This window comes from Chenopodium quinoa, unplaced genomic scaffold (genome assembly GCF_001683475.1).
Source record: "Chenopodium quinoa cultivar QQ74 unplaced genomic scaffold, ASM168347v1, whole genome shotgun sequence".
Lineage (NCBI taxonomy): Eukaryota > Viridiplantae > Streptophyta > Magnoliopsida > Caryophyllales > Amaranthaceae > Chenopodium > Chenopodium quinoa.
Window position 1 is genome coordinate 2,116,837 of NW_018745454.1, and position 17,019 is coordinate 2,133,855.

The following is a 17,019-nucleotide window of genomic DNA, read 5'->3' on the forward strand; positions in this document are numbered from 1 at the left end:
ATACTTCTAAATTGCAGCTCAATGGTCTTTAAGAGCATAGCGAAGACCTAAAGGTACGAAGTTAGTTGTCATGTTGATAGTGTAATTTGAACTATTTACATCCGTAGGTAGTATAACAACTTAATCTGGATGAAGGTAATAATACGTAAGCATCATTTGCATTTTTCAGGGAGATTTTATTCTAGTGTCATGATAGTTTGTTTTATGTAATGAAATTGAGCTTTATTTTACCAAGATTTTACTACATCATCAGCTCATAACACTTGCTATTATATAAATTAAACCATCATATAGACTGACATAAATCATATCAGCAGATCTCAACATATTCTTCATCTAAATTCTTAAGCATCAGCCCATGTAATATTAAGTTGGCCCCACTGACCCTGTGGGACCCCCAGAGCCTTCCAAACAGCCTTAGAAGCAGCAACAATGTTATACCCACAAGGTGGGTGATAACCCTCCCCTGCATCACACCCCTTTGTAGAATCACACTCATCAACCACCTTAGCCTTCACAGTCTTCCCATTCCCACTTATCGCGATCATCTTTCCACACCGTGCCCCACTGTTATACCACCCTGTCGAGAGTGCAACCACTAGTGAGTTGTCGGTATGGTAGGCGTTGTCACACTTGGAGTGGCTGTTCTGAAAGGTTCTAAGTGTGAGCATTCCCGGTGTTTGGGAGGTTACTGAAGGGGAGCATTGGAAGATGAAGTAAACTGTGTTTTGGACACAGCAGTTGGTACTGCATTTTCCTGGTGGAGGGCTTGTGGCTCGGAAATAGCCTGTTGTTCTGCAGTTTTGACCTTCAACTTGTACACTATATATAATCAGTAACACAACAAATGAAAACCATACTCTAATACTATTATTATTCAACATTGTTGTCTTTGATTTTTTTTTTTTTTTTTTTTTTTTGTTGTGTGAAGTTTGTGTTTTTGATTATTTGAAGATTGAGATAATAAGAGATGATATATATACACTTATAAAAGGGGTGGTTTTGTTGACATGATGTATTAATCTTTGTGTTTATCTTGTTACTATTATTGCAAATTTTTGTCAACTTTGGAGAGCTGGTCATAGGCTCATAGCATTCAACATGATGTTCCTTGATAAAGTTTGTCGGTTGGCCATGAATTAGTAGTTTATGGATAAAATGGGAATTAGATTTAAAGTAACAATTGTTTAGTCAAAAATAATGTTTATTAAGGGAAATTTATATAAGATTTCTCTAATCTACATGGCTTGTAGTTGAGACTAAATTCATATTGCATCAATTTTGGTAAAATTGATCCGATTCATAAGTGAATTTGATTGAAATGCATCAATAACCTTCCATATTAGATTAAATGACAAAAAAAAAAAAAAAAAAAAAAAAAAAAAAAAAAAAAACTGAATTAAAATGAACCTATTCAAACTTGAACTAAATACGAACATGATCCTAATGGAATAAAATCAAACCGAATTACCTCTATCTTGTGTTTTCCATGTTTGAATTTTGATGGACTAGTATTGTAGGCTCTTCATTAGTACTTGTATGAAGTAGGCTATTTAGTTTTGTGTTGAATTAGGCAGCCGATCTTGTCCGAAGTGTTGCCTAATTGTGTGGGACAAATTTGGATTAATATCGACCCTAATTAAACAGAACTCAAGCTTTAGCCCAGTCTTCAATGTAATTTGTAACCTTTTTTCTCTTTAACCCAACCGTCCAACACAATAGAATCTTAATTTTGGTGGGTTTTTTTTTTTTTTTTTTCCCAAATGAACAATATAATTACATGAAATCTTATTAAACTTTGTCATATTCTAGGCTCATTCTAATGTCTAAAAGCCTGTTCACAATTACTGAAGTGAGCAAAACTGAACTGAACTAATTGGAGCAAAACTAAACGGAACTGAATTGAATAGAGCTGAAATGAATATTTTATGAGAGAAGGAAATTAGGAGCTGAACAGATCTGAGCTGAACTGAAATTAAGCTGAAGTGAACGGGCCCTAAATATCATAGACATTTGTTCTAGTAGAATTTTGATAATTATCCACTTATAAATGGTAAAAAGTTGATACAAAAATTTGAGACTATTCTAAAAAGTATTCACATAACTATATTTAATATTTTATCCGAGTTACTGACTTACCGAGTATGAATCGGGTACTATCGTATTATATATAGAGCTGTCAAAAGTTGACCCGACCCGAAATACCGACTCAAACCCCGATTATTAACCAACCCATTTGAACCCAAAAAAAATAGTGACCCAAACCCGACCTGAAACCAACCCTAGACCCGAGTTGACCCGAGTATGTGAGATCCGAACCCGAACATGAACTGACGTGGAGATGACTCGATCCGAATGTAACCCGTAAATTATTGACCTCAACCGAACCCGACTTGAACCAAAATTGACCCATACCCGTTTTAACCTGTCAAAACCCGAATTTAACCCGACTTGTTACTAACCTGACCTGAATTCAACCCGACTCGTTCCTAACCCGACCCGAATTTAACCCAACCTGTTACAAACTCGACCTAAAATCAACCCGACTTGTTATTGACCTGACCTAAATTCAACCCGACTTGTTATTGAACCGACCCGAATTTTACTAGAACTATTACTAAGTCGACCCAAAAATTCAATCTGATTTGTTACTTACCCGACTCGAAATCAACACAACTTGTTATTGACCTGACCTAAATTCAACCCAAATTGTTCCTAATCCGATTTCAAATCACCTTAATTGCAATTTAGACCACCTTATTATTGTTGATCAAAGCATTTTGTCTAAGGAGACCAAGTCGGTCCAGACCAGCAAAAGAAAGGAGCATCATCCTCAAATTTAAGAGTTAAATATACTATACTCCGTAGAGTTGTTGTATGGTCAAATGAGATAATTATCTTCCTAAATTATAAACTATATATTCCTAGTATATTGCTATATATATTATAGTTAAACGAAACAATTAGCTTGATAAAAATCATAATTATATATTTATAGTTAGTTGAACCCGAATATGACCAGACTCGGAAATGACCCGACCTGATTGTAACCTGTAAATTATTGACTTGAACATAACCCGAATTGACTCCGAGAATGACTCGACTTGGAAATGACCCAACCTGATTATAACCCTCACATTATTGACTTAAACCGAATCCGACTTGAACCCGAGAATGACCCGACTTGAAAATGACCCGACCTGATAATAACCCGCAAATTATTGACCTGAACCGAACCTGACTCAAACCCGAGAATGACCCGACCTGATTCTTACCCGCAAATTATTGACTTGAACCAAACTCGACTCAAACGTGAGAATTACCCTAACCCGTTTTAACCCGTGAAAACCCGAATTAAACTCGGCCTATTGTTCACCCGACCCGTATGTAACCTGACCAAATCCAATAAAAAGTATGACCCGACGTGACCCGACTCAAGTATGACACAACCCAAACATGATCCGCATAGGTTATGGAATTAATTCGAATTGACCCGACCCGAGTTGACCCGACCCAAACCTGACTAGTTTACCCGAATTGACAGCTCTACCCGAAATCTCCAAAATTTCTCAAAGAGTGTAGATAAAAATTTTGGAATTTTTTTACTTTTTTTCACCTTAAAATAAAAATTGCTGAAATGTTTATCATGGTCTCTAATACCCTCCAAGAGTCCAATTGGCTGAGTAAAAACCAACCAATTTGTCTTTAAACGACCAATTTACCGATTTACAACTTGCACCGATTACATTAACTAAATCTTACCACGAACATTTATGACAACATATAATGATCATATATGGATCCAAACAACATTATATGACCCCAAGATGTATCCCCTAAAATCTCAATGATTTTCAACACTTGGCCCCGAAACATTCGAAATTTCTCAAAAAGCATAGATATTAGCCTTCAATTTTGGAAGTTTTTGACTTTTTTCGGCCGAATATAAAAATTGCCCAAATGCTTACCATGGTCCCAAATATCCTCATGGAGTCCAATTGGGTGGGTGGAACCATCCAATTTGCCTTTAAACGACCAATTTTCCGGTTTTCAACTTGCACCGATTTCATTAACTCAAGCCTACCAGGAACATTTATGACAACAAATAATGATCATATATGATTCCAAACGACATTATATGACCCCGAGATGTATCTCCTAAAATCCAAATGCTTTTCGACACCGGGTCTCGAAACCTGCAAAATTTCTCAAAAAGCATGGATTTGCATTCAATTTTGGAATTTTTTTACTTTTCTTTTTCTGGAAATAAAAATTGTCGAAATGTTTACCATGGTCTCTAATATCCTCTGGGAGTCCAATTGGTTGGGTAGAACCATCCAATTTGCCTTTAAACGACCAATTTACTGATTTACAACTTGCACTGATTTCATTAATTCAAGCCTACCAGGAACATTTATGACAACATATAATGGTCATATATAGTTCCATACGGCATTATATGACTCTAAGATGTTTCCCCTAAAATCTCAACCCTTTTCGTCACCGGGCCCCGAAACCTCCAATATTACATAAAAAACGTGGATATTAGCCTTTAATTTTGGAATTTTTTGATTTTTTTTTTTGTCCGGAAATAAAATATGTCAAAATGTTTACCATGGTTCCTAATACCCTCCGAGAGTCCAATTGGGTGGGTGGAACCATCCACTTTGCCGTTAACCGACCAATTTACCGGTTTACAACATGCACCGCTTTCATTAACTCAAGCCTACCACGAACATTTATAACCACAAATAATGATCATATATGGTTCCAAACGACATTATATGACCCCGAGATATATCCTCTAGAATTTTAAAACTTTTCGACATCGGAACCCGAAACCTACAAAATTTCTCAAAAAGTGTGGATATTTAGTCTTCAATTTTTGAAATTTTTAACTTTTTTTTGCCCGGAAATAAAAATTTCCGAAATGTTTACCACGATCCCTATCTGGGAGTCCAATTGGTTGGGTGGAACTATCCAATTTGCCTTTAAACGGCCAATTTACTGATTTACAACTTGCACCGATTTCATTAATTCAAGCCTGCCACGACCATTTATGAGAACATATAATGATCATATATGGTTCCAAACGGCATTATATGACCCAGAGATGTATCCCCTAAAATCTCAAAACTTTTCGACACCGGGCTCTGAAACTCGAAAATTTCTCTAAAAGCGTGGACATTAGCCTTTAATTTTGGAATTTTTTGACTTTTTTTTCGCCCGGAAATAAAATTGTCGAAATGTTTACCATGGTTCCTAATACCCTCCGATAGTCCAATTGGGTGGGTGGAACCATCCACTTTGCCTTTAACCAACGAATTTACCAGTTTACAACATCCACCGATTTCATTAACTCAAACCTACCACGAACATTTATAAACCACAAATAATGATCATATATGGTTCCAAAGGACATTATATGACCCCGAGATATATTCCCTAGAATTTTAAAACATTTCGACATCAGAACCCGAAACCTACAAAATTTCTCAAAAAGTGTGGATATTAGTCTTCAATTTTTGGAATATTTTAACTTTTTTTTGCCTGGGAATAAAATTTGCCAAAATGTTTACCATGGCCTCTAATATCCTCTGGGATTCCAATTGGTTGGTTGGAAACATCCAATTTGCCTTTAAACGATCAATTTACTGATTTACAACTTGCACCGATTTCATTAATTCAAGCCTAACAGGAACATTTATGACAACATATAATGGTCATATATAGTTCCATAAGGCATTATATGACTCCGAGATGTATCCCCTAAAATCTCAACCTTTTTCGTCACCGGGCCCCGAAACCTCCAAAATTTCTCAAAAAGCGTGGATATTAACCTTTAATTTTGTAATTTTTAGACTTTTTTTCGCCCGGAAATAATAATTGCCGAAATGTTTACCATTGTCCCTAATACCCTTCGGGAGTCCAATTGGGTGGGTAGAACCATCCAATTTGCCTTTAAACGGCCTATTTACCGGTTTATAACTTGAATCGATTTCATTAACTCAAGCCTACCACGAACATTTATGACAACAAATAATGATCATATATGGTTCCAAACGACATTAAATGACCCTGAGATGTATCCCCTATAATTTCAAGACTTTCCGACACTGGACCCTGAATCCTCCAAAATTTCTCAAAAAACGTGGATATTAGCCTTCAATTTTGAAATTTTTGACCTATTTTTTGCCCAGAAATAAAAATTGCCGAAATCTTTACCATGGTCTCTAATACTTGAGAGTCCAATTGGGTGGGTGGAACCATCTAATTTGCCTTTAAACGAACAATTTATCGGTTTACAACTTGCACCGATTTCATTAATTCAAGCCTACCATGAAAATTTATGACAACAAATAATGATCATATATGGTTCCAAACGACATTATATGACCACGAGATATATCCTATAGAATTTCAAGACTTTTTGACACCGGCCCCCAATACCTCCAAAATTTCTCAAAAAACGTGGATATATCTCCGATTTACCGATTTACAACGCTAATTTAATTTGACACCGGCCTTCAATTTTGGAATTTTTTAACTTTTTTTCGTCCGGAAATAAAAATTGCCGAAATGTTTACCATGGTCCCTAATATCCTCCGGGAGTCCAATTGGGTGTGTGGAACCATTTAATTTGCTTTTAAACTGCTAATTTACCTGTTTACAACTTGCTCCGATTTACCGATTTACAACGCTAATTTAATTAACTTGCACCGAACCCGACTTGAACCGAAATTGACCCATACACGTTTTAACTCGTTAAAAACCAAATTTAACCCGACTTGTTTCTAACTTGATATGAATTCAACCCGACTCGTTCCTAACTCGACCCGAATTTAACCCAACTTGTTACAAACTCGACCCGAAATCAACCCGACTTGTTATTGACCTGACCCAAATTCAACCTGAATTCTTATTGAACCAACCCGAATTTTACCAGACCTATTACTAACCCGACCCAAAAATTCAACCCGATCTGTTACTAACCCGACTCGAAATCAACATGACTTGTTATTGACCCGACTCAAATTCAACCCAAATTGTTCTTGACTCGATTTCAAATCACCTTAAATGAAATTTAGACCACCTTATTATTGTTGATCAAAGCATTTTGTCTAAGGAGACCAAGTCGGTCCAGACCAGCAAAAGAAAGGAGCATCATCCTCAAATTTAAGAGTTAAATATACTATACTCCGTATATTTGTTGTATGGTCAAAGAAGATACTTCTAAATTATAAACTGTAATTTCCTAGTATATTGCCATATATATTATAGTCAAAGGAAATAATTAGCTTGATAAAAATCATAATTACCTATTTATAGTTAGTTGAACCCTTATATGACCAGACTCAGAAATGACCCGGCCTGATTGTAACCTGTAAATTATTGACATGAACATAACCCGAATTGACTCCGAGAATGACCCGACTTGGAAATGACCCAACCTGATTATAACCCGCAAATTATTGACTTAAACCGAACCCGACTTAAAACCGAGAATGACCCAACCTGATAATAACCGCAAATTATTGACTTGAACCGAACCCGACTCAAAATCGAGAATGACCTGACCTGATTCTTACCCGCAAATTATTGACTTGAACCGAACTCGACTCGAACGTGAGAATTACCCTAACCCGTTTAAACCTGTTTTAACCCGAATTAAACCCGACCTATTGTTCACCCGACCCGAATGTAACTCATCCTGTTATTAACCCGACTTAAACCCGACCCAAACCCGACAAGAAGTATGACCCGACGTGACCCGACTCAAGCATGACCCAACCCAAACTCGACTTTCATAGGTTGTGGAATTAATCTGAATTGACCCGACCCGAGTTGACCTGACCCACTCTTACCCGACCCAAACCCAACCCGTTTACCCGAATTGACAGCTCTAATCTATTAACTATTACTAAAACAGATGATGATGACATCATCACTGCCCACGTGTCATTCTCTTAATAAAAATTTTCCCGCCTAAATACAATGACGATGCCATTTATTTTTTTATTTATTTTTGTAGAGTTATCATATTTAACATTTTTGAAATTTAAATATTAGAAGCTTCTATCTTACAACTAAAACCTATCAATTTATTGTAAGAAATTAAAACAAATTTCAATAACACACTAATAAACTATCTCCTATATTGATCTATGAATTAGACGACATCGAACAAATACTATATTATAGTTTTGATGAAATTAAAAGATTTTAAATTACAAAATGTACGTAATTCTTATTTATATTCATATATAATAGCGATTTATTATTAAAATGTACAAATTAAAAATAGGTTTTATATAAAATCATGCATCGCACGGGTTCTAACTTAGTTATACATAACGGGACAATTTAGATACGAACGGAGGTCATGTTTTTAATAAATGGCGGCAAACATATGCAGTGTACCCCGTGCTGCAATTGCTAAGCTGTAGTAGTGTAGTGGCGTTTCATCTATCTCCCATCATTTCCATTCTTATCAAAAATCGCACTAATTAATCTTATTTACTCGTAATATGTATCGTCCCACTCTCAACTGTTCAAATAAACCCATTTCTCGAAAATCCCACTTTAAAATGACTACCAGAATTCCTTCAATTTAATACCCACAACATAATTCATCATTATTCTTCAACTGGGTATGTTTTCTTTCTTTGTAATTTCAACTTTTTCATGCCTTTTTTACCGATCATTTTCTGTAAAAACTTGAATCTTTAGACTATAAAATCTAATACTAGTATAACTTGAGTTGGGTTTTTGGGTTCTTGATGTTTACATGCAGGGGAAGAGAGAGAATTATGGATTTGGAATCAGAAAAGTTTGAAAAAATTGGAATTGATAAAATGCTCTCTTCAATAAAAAACAAAAGTAGGAAATCAAAGCTACATTATCTTATAGGGAAAATATTTGGTCCATTTTCTTTTATAAATATTTCTCAAGGAAAGGAAGAAGTTGATGATTTTGGACATAACACAAGAAATATGGTGGAAGTGGCCATTTTGATGAATATTGTGCAACGTTTGCACAAAGGTAAGTCGTATTGTAAACTTGTTAGGAGTTGATTGTTTCCTTTTTTATGTATTCATTTGATTGTTCTCTAAATAGCTGTAAATTATGATTAGTGATAATGTGTTGCATGTCAAATGCTATCAACAAATGTTATGTAAATGTGGTTGAGGAGTCCAAAGTCCAAACCCTTATTGTTACAAGCAAGGGTGATTCTTGTTTTTGTTGTTGTTCACTATGTTGTTCGGACTTAGTATTTATGTCTCGCACTGGTACGTGTCCAAGTGTTGGTGAAAATTCCATGATTTTAGCCCAAAATGGAGGGTTGATATGTCCTATCCATGTTTTAAATGTTGAGAATGATGTGGGTACTTGAGGTAAAATAAAGAGTCCGAGCAACATAGGTTGTTGGTTGTTTCATGTCAACTTTTTTATGTATAAGGTAGGTTCAGAATTTGGAATGGGTTGCTCAATTTCTTAATTCTTAATGTGGCTCTTAAATCTGCTAAAAAATTTGTACGTATAATAGACCTTGGTCTATTACAAGGCTTGTTTTCTATATAATGATTTCCATAATATCTGATGCTTTTGCTGTTGTACACAGAATGGTGCTACAGCCAAAAGATTTCTGTTTGTATAGTATCTCAATATGCAGCACAAGTTAAGGAGATTGAGAGAAGAATTGGGAAAAGGTATGGAAAGCTTTTAAACTTTGAGTTGAAGGTGAAATCGGTTGAAGGATTTCAGGACGAAGCAGATATTGTTATAGTATCTACTGTAAGATCCAATTCTGCTGGATCTTCTGAGTTCAGCTTAGATTATCGAATAACCAATGTTGCTTCGAGTAAGGCCAGGTATGACTTGGGATGATGTCTCTGGACAAACTATAGTTTCTGTTTGTTTGTTTGTTTTTTAAATCAAGTTTACTCCCCTCCCCCCTTTTCAACAATTGTAGGCATTGCCTTTGGATACTGGGGAACATGGAAACCCTTGCTGAAGCGAATAATGTATGGAAAGATATAATTGCTGAGGCCAAACAGCACAAGTGTTGCTTTAATGCTGAAGTAGATGAGACTTTAGCTAAAGTCATGGTAGATGTTAAAAGCAAGTTGGATGAACTCGAAGACTTGCTTGACAAGGATAATAATATTTTCAAAGCTTCAAGATGGAAGGTATACTCTTGCTTTATCCTTCCAGAAGTGTATTCTTTTGAATTTTGTGATAATATTGCATTATGTATCAAACTGAATTTTCTCATTCCTTTTCTTTGTAGGTAGTTTTTAGTGAGAATTTTGTCAAATCTTTTGCCAAACTGCACTCAATCTACTCTAAGAAGCTTGTGGTGAATTTCCTTCTGAAATTAGCTAATGGCTGGCGGCCTAATAAAAAGAACACTGATGTGGTCTGTGAAAGCTCTGTCAAAATTGCTAAACAATTTGAGGTTGAGGGTCGGTATATCATATGCACAAATGATATTATCAGGGTACAGGGATATGCTACTCAAATCTTGAAGGTGTGGGATATATTGCATTTGGTAGATATACCGGCATTAGTCAGTAAACTTGACATAATTTATGGAGCATTTAGTGATGATTTCCTTATACGTTGCAAAGAAAAGTGTCTCCAGGGGTATGTTCTCTTTATATACTTTGCATATCATCTATTAATGCAGTGAGTGATCACTCTTCAAACATGTACTGAAGTGCTTAGACGACACAATTGCATCATAAGAATGAATATGCTGCTGCATTTAGCTCAAAAGAAAATTACCTTTGTTTGTCTGTACCTCTGTATGTGCATATTGAAATTATTGACAAAAGCAGCACCATATGTGGCTTTCCATCTTTTCCTAATGTTCATCATGATTGTTTATGTAGGAAGTTGGAACTCCCAAGACACTTCACTTCATTTGATGTTGAACGTTACAAAGTTGTTAACAGCTCAAAATCAACAAGTGCTTTGGATGCTGATAGAAGTGGAACAAGTTTTATTGAGAATGCAAAAGTTAAGGAGAGTTTGCTCCTTATGAAATTCTATCCATTTTTTGCAGGTGTCTTGAGTCACTTGATGTCTGCATCTGATGCATTGGCTCTAAATGTCCCTTTTGAGGTATCAGACCAAGAAAGAGAGGTAATTCTCAATGGAAAAAGCACCTTCATTTTAGGGCGATCTGGCACAGGTAAAACAACTGTGTTGGTGATGAAGTTGTTTCAGAATGAACAACAACATCACATAGTTTCAGAAGGAAATGTGCATGAAGCCTTGATGATAAGTGGGTTTTCAACCAATGCTCCTGGTAAAATTGGAACATCCCTTCGCCAACTTTTTGTGACCGTAAATCCAAAACTTTGTTTTGCTGTCAAACATCAAATCAACAATCTTACAAGGTTTGTGAACCTTTTCATTATCTTTTTCCCATGCAGTATATACTATCCTTCATATGCAAATGAGCTTATCAATGCTGGTGTTTGGTGTACTAATGAGCTTACGGTGTATTCTAGTAAGGACCTTTATGGCTGTATTGATATAATCCTGCAGTGCTTATTAATTGCCTGCGCAGAAAATTTTCTATAAGAAACGCACTTTTCATTCTCCTATATTCTATAGTTTTATGTCCAAGTCTTAACTGACTTGTAATCAAAAAGTTGGCTTGTTAATTCTTAGCATTATTGATTCTCTTACGGTTGTTACAGCTTTGTTCATGGAGAAAACTTTGGTGAGGGATGTATCTTTAATGACGTGAATGAAATGGATGAATACGAGATGTTCAAGGACGTCCCAGAGTCTTTTGAAGATATTCCTTCAAATGTCTTTCCGCTCGTGATAACATTCAATATGTTTTTGCTGATGCTTGATAGATCCTTTGGTTTATCATATTTTGATAGATTTCCTGATGTTAGGAAAATCTATTATATGGAAACTGCAAGTTTCAGACTGGTTGTTCAGGCAGTAAGAAGGAAAGAGGTTACATTTGAGAAATTTAAATCATCTTACTAGCCTCATTTCAACTCCCAGCTCACAAGAAAGCTTGATCCTTTAAGAGTTTTCACTGAGATTAATTCCTGTATAAAAGGTAGGTTACATTATGGGGAAGGTGATAACAACAATCTGAGTTTGCAGAGTTATATGCAATTATCTAAGAGCCGAGTATCAAAATTCAGTGAGGATGAAAGAGAGCTAATATATAAGATATTTGAGGACTATGAGAAAAAGAAGGTTGTACGAGGAGAATATGATTTGGCTGATCTAGTGAATGATCTGCTTTGTCGTTTTAAGTGTGAAAATTATGAAGGTGAGCTCATGGATTTTGTTTATATTGATGAAGTCCAGGATCTAACCATGAAGCAACTTGCTCTCTTCAAGTACATATGCAGTAATGTGGAGGAAGGGTTTGTATTCGCAGGTGACACTGCGCAGACTATTGCTAAAGGTATTGATTTTAGATTTGAGGATATAAGAAATCTTTTCTACGAGGAGTTTCTCAACAATAAAATAGAAGGTGTTGGAGAAGAGCGAAAGAGAATTAAAGGGCTAATATCTCCTACCTTTCAACTAAGCCAAAATTTTCGAACTCATGCTGGAGTTTTAAATTTAGCTCAAAGTATTGTTGACCTTATTTATTATTTTTTTCCAAATTCTATTGATCCCCTGAACCAAGAAACTAGTCTCTTATGTGGGGAACTTCCAATACTACTGGACTGTGCAAGTTGTGAAGATTCCCTCATGAGGATTTTTCAAGACAAAGCAGGTCAAGGTGACAACAGCAATAGCATTAGCTTTGGATCCGAACAGGTGATAATGGTCAGAGATGATTATGCAAGAGACAAATTAGGCAAATTTGTTGGCAGACAGGCCCTTGTGCTGACAATCTTTGAGTGCAAAGGCTTGGAGTTTGAGGTAATATTAGTACTGTAGTACATTCTATTTGGACGTGTAAGTTTCTCTAGCTATGTTAATTTCTTTAAATGAGCCTTCTTATTATCTGCTGCTCAATCAATGCTCTCCTCGTTTCAAGATGGTGGTGGTTTTTTTTTTTTTTTGTTTTTTTTGTTTTTTTTTTTGTTTTTTTTTTTTTTTGTTTTTTTTTTGTGAGGGGGGGGGATTTGGTCTGGAAATCTCAGCTTATGGCTTTATGGTCCCTTATTGTTGCAATTTCCTTTGGAATTACATTACCTAGTCAAACTGTTTTTGGAGTGTCGAATTTCCAACCGCAATACTTACTTTTCTCTGCATTTTAAGTGTGTTACTGAAATCCATCATTATCCCTATAGCCATATTAAGTGTTTTCCCTTTCCAAAGTCAGATTATAACTCTCTTCAACTGCAAATAGAAATCGAGACCCTTCAATTAACACTATGCTTGTTATTGCAGGATGTGCTGTTGTATAACTTCTTTGGATCCTCACCATTAGGAGAACAGTGGAGAATTATTTATGAATACATGGAGGAAAAGCTCTGTACTTTGAATCCGGAAACTTATCCAAGTTTTACAAATGCAAAGCATGATGTTTTGTGTTATGAGCTAAAGCAATTGTATGTAACCATTACTCGTACCAGACAAAGGCTTTGGATATGCGAAGACAACGATAGTTTTTTATCTCCTATGGCTGACTATTGGCAAAAGCTGAATCTCATTCAAGTTAAAAAGTTGGATGAGTCATTTGCACGGTCTATGCAAGTTGCTAGTAGCTTAGAGGACTGGAGATGGCGGGGTAAAAAGGTTTGTCTTATTAACTCATGCTATTAAGGTTCTAACTTCTAAGGTTCTTGCTTTCCTATTTTTTAAATTTCCTTGTTGCAAATAAAGTACTCCTGTCTCATGTGTCTGCTGTTTATTAGTCTGACCTCATGTATCCCCATTTGGATCTCTTGCTTCCTTTGATTGGGCCTTTTCTAATTACAGATGCTAGAGGTGCAGAACTACAAGGCAGCTACACAGTGTTTTAAACGTGCTGGAGATTTTTACTGGCAAAAGTTTGCCAAAGCCTCTGGCTTTAAGGCTGCTGCTGACAACTTACGAGGCTTAAACGTGGAAAAGTCTTTGGAACTGCTCAGAGAAGCTGCTGAGCTGTTTGAAAGCATAAGAAACATCAAGAAAGCAGTCGAATGTTACATAGATGCTGAAGACTATGAAAAAGCAGGTAATGTTTTTAACTATCCTCCAGCCAAGCCTCAGGGAGTGCTAGAGAAATTTATATTTGGCATGAATTTGATACTGATACCCTATGGAAATATAGTAGTTACCTTTACTAAATACTCCGTACATGATCTTGATTTACATGGTAAAAATTACATCCTCCAATAGATGATGGTCCAAGTATACAAGTGCAGTTGAAGAGTTGGTGGTCATTGTAGTTTTAGATTGACTATTAGGATAGACAGCCTGATAGAAGTAATACTAGTTGGCTAACTTGCACCATATGCTGGAAAAACTTATGTATCTAACAGTCAAGTCTATTGTTTATGCCTGTTTGGTATCTGATAGCTTATTAATGTGTATGCGTTGCAGGTAAGTTATGCCTTGAAGAATCAGATCTGCAAAGAGCGGGTGAATGTTTCACCCTGGCAGGATGCTATAAACTTGCTGCTGAGGTTTATGATGAGGGACTTTATTTCAATGAATGCTTGTATACATGCTCGGAGGGTAAGTTGTATGACTTGGGCTTGTGTTACATACAAAGTTGGAAACAAAAGTATCACAGTAAGCCTGCAAAACAAAGGATCGACTTCAATGCAAGTGAACAAAAGTTTCTCCGCAAATGTGCACTTGCATTCTTTGAGCAGCAAGACAAGCAAACCATGATGAAATATGTTAGAGATTTTAGCTCTCTGGAATCAATGCGAACTTTTTTGAAGAAGCTAGGTTGCTTTGCTGAACTTCATGAGTTAGAGTTAGAATATGTTAATCTTGTAGAAGCTGCAAAATGTGCTAGACAAATGGGTAATATTTTACTGGAGGCGGATATGTTAGTGAAAGCTGGTGATTGTGAAGAAGCATCTCGGCTCTATCTTGCCTTTGCATTTGCTGGCAGTCTTTGGGCAGATGGTAGCAAGGGATGGGCTCTAAAAGAGTTTCCATCAAAAAAGGGTCTTTTGTTCAAAGCCAGAGCTCAGGCTCGTAACTGTCCACGCCATTTCAATGAGGTGTGTGAAAATATCAAGTTCATATCAAGCGATAAAGTCGATTTACATGAGTTGCAAAAGCAGTTGGCATTGTCACGACAGCATAAAAATTTAAGGGGGGAAATCTTGTCTACACGTAGAATTTTGGACAGGCTTCTTGCAACTGATGTTTCAATGCATGAATCAAGACGAAATACAATTAAAAAATCATTGAATTGGATATCTGTGACAAAATTGATTCATCACTGGAACGATTGGAAACATCAGATTGAGACAATATTTAAGTACCTGGACTCCTTAACAGAACAAGGAACTAGTGGTTTTCAAGAATATGAAAATTTCTGCTTGGAATATCTTGGTGTGAGGAAACGGTCCATCAGTCCGGATGCTGATTATTTTCTTCTCTATCCAGATGCAGAATGGGTGAAATATGTGCCCAGAAGATCTGATAAGATGGAAAGTATTGATGCTAATCAACTGGTGTACGCTGCAAAAAGGCATTGGTGTGCTGAGATATTCTCTGTTGGCTTGAAATATTTGGAGCTTATTGAATCTTTCCGAATTTTAGCTGTTGAAAATTCTATGTCGATGTACCGTATAAGTCAGACTCTGATTCATATTTTTGAAGCTGCACAGCTTCTTATCATACAGTCCAGATATCTGAAGCAGGCAAATGATGTTTTACCTTCTCTGATGAATTCCATTGATCACTCAGCAGAAGCATACTTTCTCCACTTCTTTTCTCTTGATTGGGGGAACAAGATATTTATGGGGTCTAAAGACCTTGCGATGCAAAGCAACACTTCAAGAAACCTGCTGAAAAAAGCCATACTAAAGAAGTTCATGGTTGAGGTAGATGGTGTAGATGAAGCTTTACTAACACTTTCACAAGTCAGTCAGGTGGCAGTAATATTATTTGGATCGAATTGGAAAAATAATGAAAAATATGAGGGAGTTCAAAGCAAGATCAAGTCTAATTCTCCTTGGAGTTCATTGATTAAGAATCTTGTGATTGGCACAGTGCCGCAAACATCAGATGACTATTTGCAACTTGCTTGGAATCTTTGTGATGCTTTAATGCAAGCATATGATTCAAAATCAAATATGTCGCCTTCTTGTTTTGTATATCTTCTTGAACGCCTGTTAGTGCTGGTATCTTGCTTTGATGGATGCTTATTTGCAACAAGATCGTCTGTTACTGAATGGCTTGTGCACCTGAACTGGAGTGTAAGCAAAGAACCATTCACGCTCAGTGTTGCTGGACTGTCATCTTCTGTGGAACCCATCTATGACTTCATGGCTTATACCATACACGAGCTTCTCTTGAACAAGCAGGGCATTGAGGAATGGATTGAGAAAGCTGGGTTTAATGTGAAGCAATTTTTACCAATGCTGATACTGAAATTGCTGGTTCTGATGTGCTTAATCTGCCTCAACTCAGGAAAGTATTTGGAGCGGCTGAATGATGTGATTAACAGGTCAGATACCATATCATTCTTGCCGGAGTCATTTCGTAAAGTCTTTTTTCAGAGAGAGGGTTGCAGCTTTTGCAATGTGATCGCTGAAGCTTTGAAGAGAATCGATGATCCCCTAGTGATTATTAGAAATCCAGACGTTTGTCCATATGTGTATGCTAGGCATACTATATTCCTGAATGTTTTCAACAAGAACATGGATAGTATCTTGGAAACGCTGTTCCCATCACGTCAAAAGAGTAGTTATGCTCATAGGTGATGATTGGTCTTTGGTCATGTGATGAATGATACTGGATGTTAGTTTTGTAACTTGATTTAGATTTGTGCTAGAGTTTCACTTTGTTGTATATATGAAGCTAGTGCTTCGATGTGAAAATTTGTAATGTGCTGAAATCCTCATTGAA

The 17,019-nt window shown here is 36.3% G+C and overlaps 2 protein-coding genes across 2 annotated transcripts; one reads left to right on the forward strand and one right to left on the reverse strand.

Annotated features, from left to right (window-relative positions):
- Window positions 1-108: 108 nt before the first annotated feature.
- On the reverse strand, window positions 109-1,211 carry LOC110714148 (putative ripening-related protein 1). The gene has a single exon (XM_021892620.1). It carries the CDS (start codon window positions 882-884, stop codon window positions 345-347), a length of 540 nt encoding a protein of 179 aa, XP_021748312.1. The 5' UTR covers window positions 885-1,211; the 3' UTR covers window positions 109-344.
- Window positions 1,212-8,993: 7,782 nt separating this feature from the next.
- LOC110714332 lies at window positions 8,994-16,874 on the forward strand. Its single transcript, XM_021892836.1, has 10 exons — window positions 8,994-9,042; window positions 9,623-9,872; window positions 9,974-10,190; window positions 10,292-10,647; window positions 10,896-11,555; window positions 11,712-11,982; window positions 12,034-12,915; window positions 13,390-13,737; window positions 13,921-14,158; window positions 14,527-16,874. The coding sequence occupies exons 1-10, from the start codon at window positions 8,994-8,996 to the stop codon at window positions 16,872-16,874; spliced, it is 5,619 nt and encodes a 1,872-aa protein (XP_021748528.1).
- Window positions 16,875-17,019: the final 145 nt, after the last annotated feature.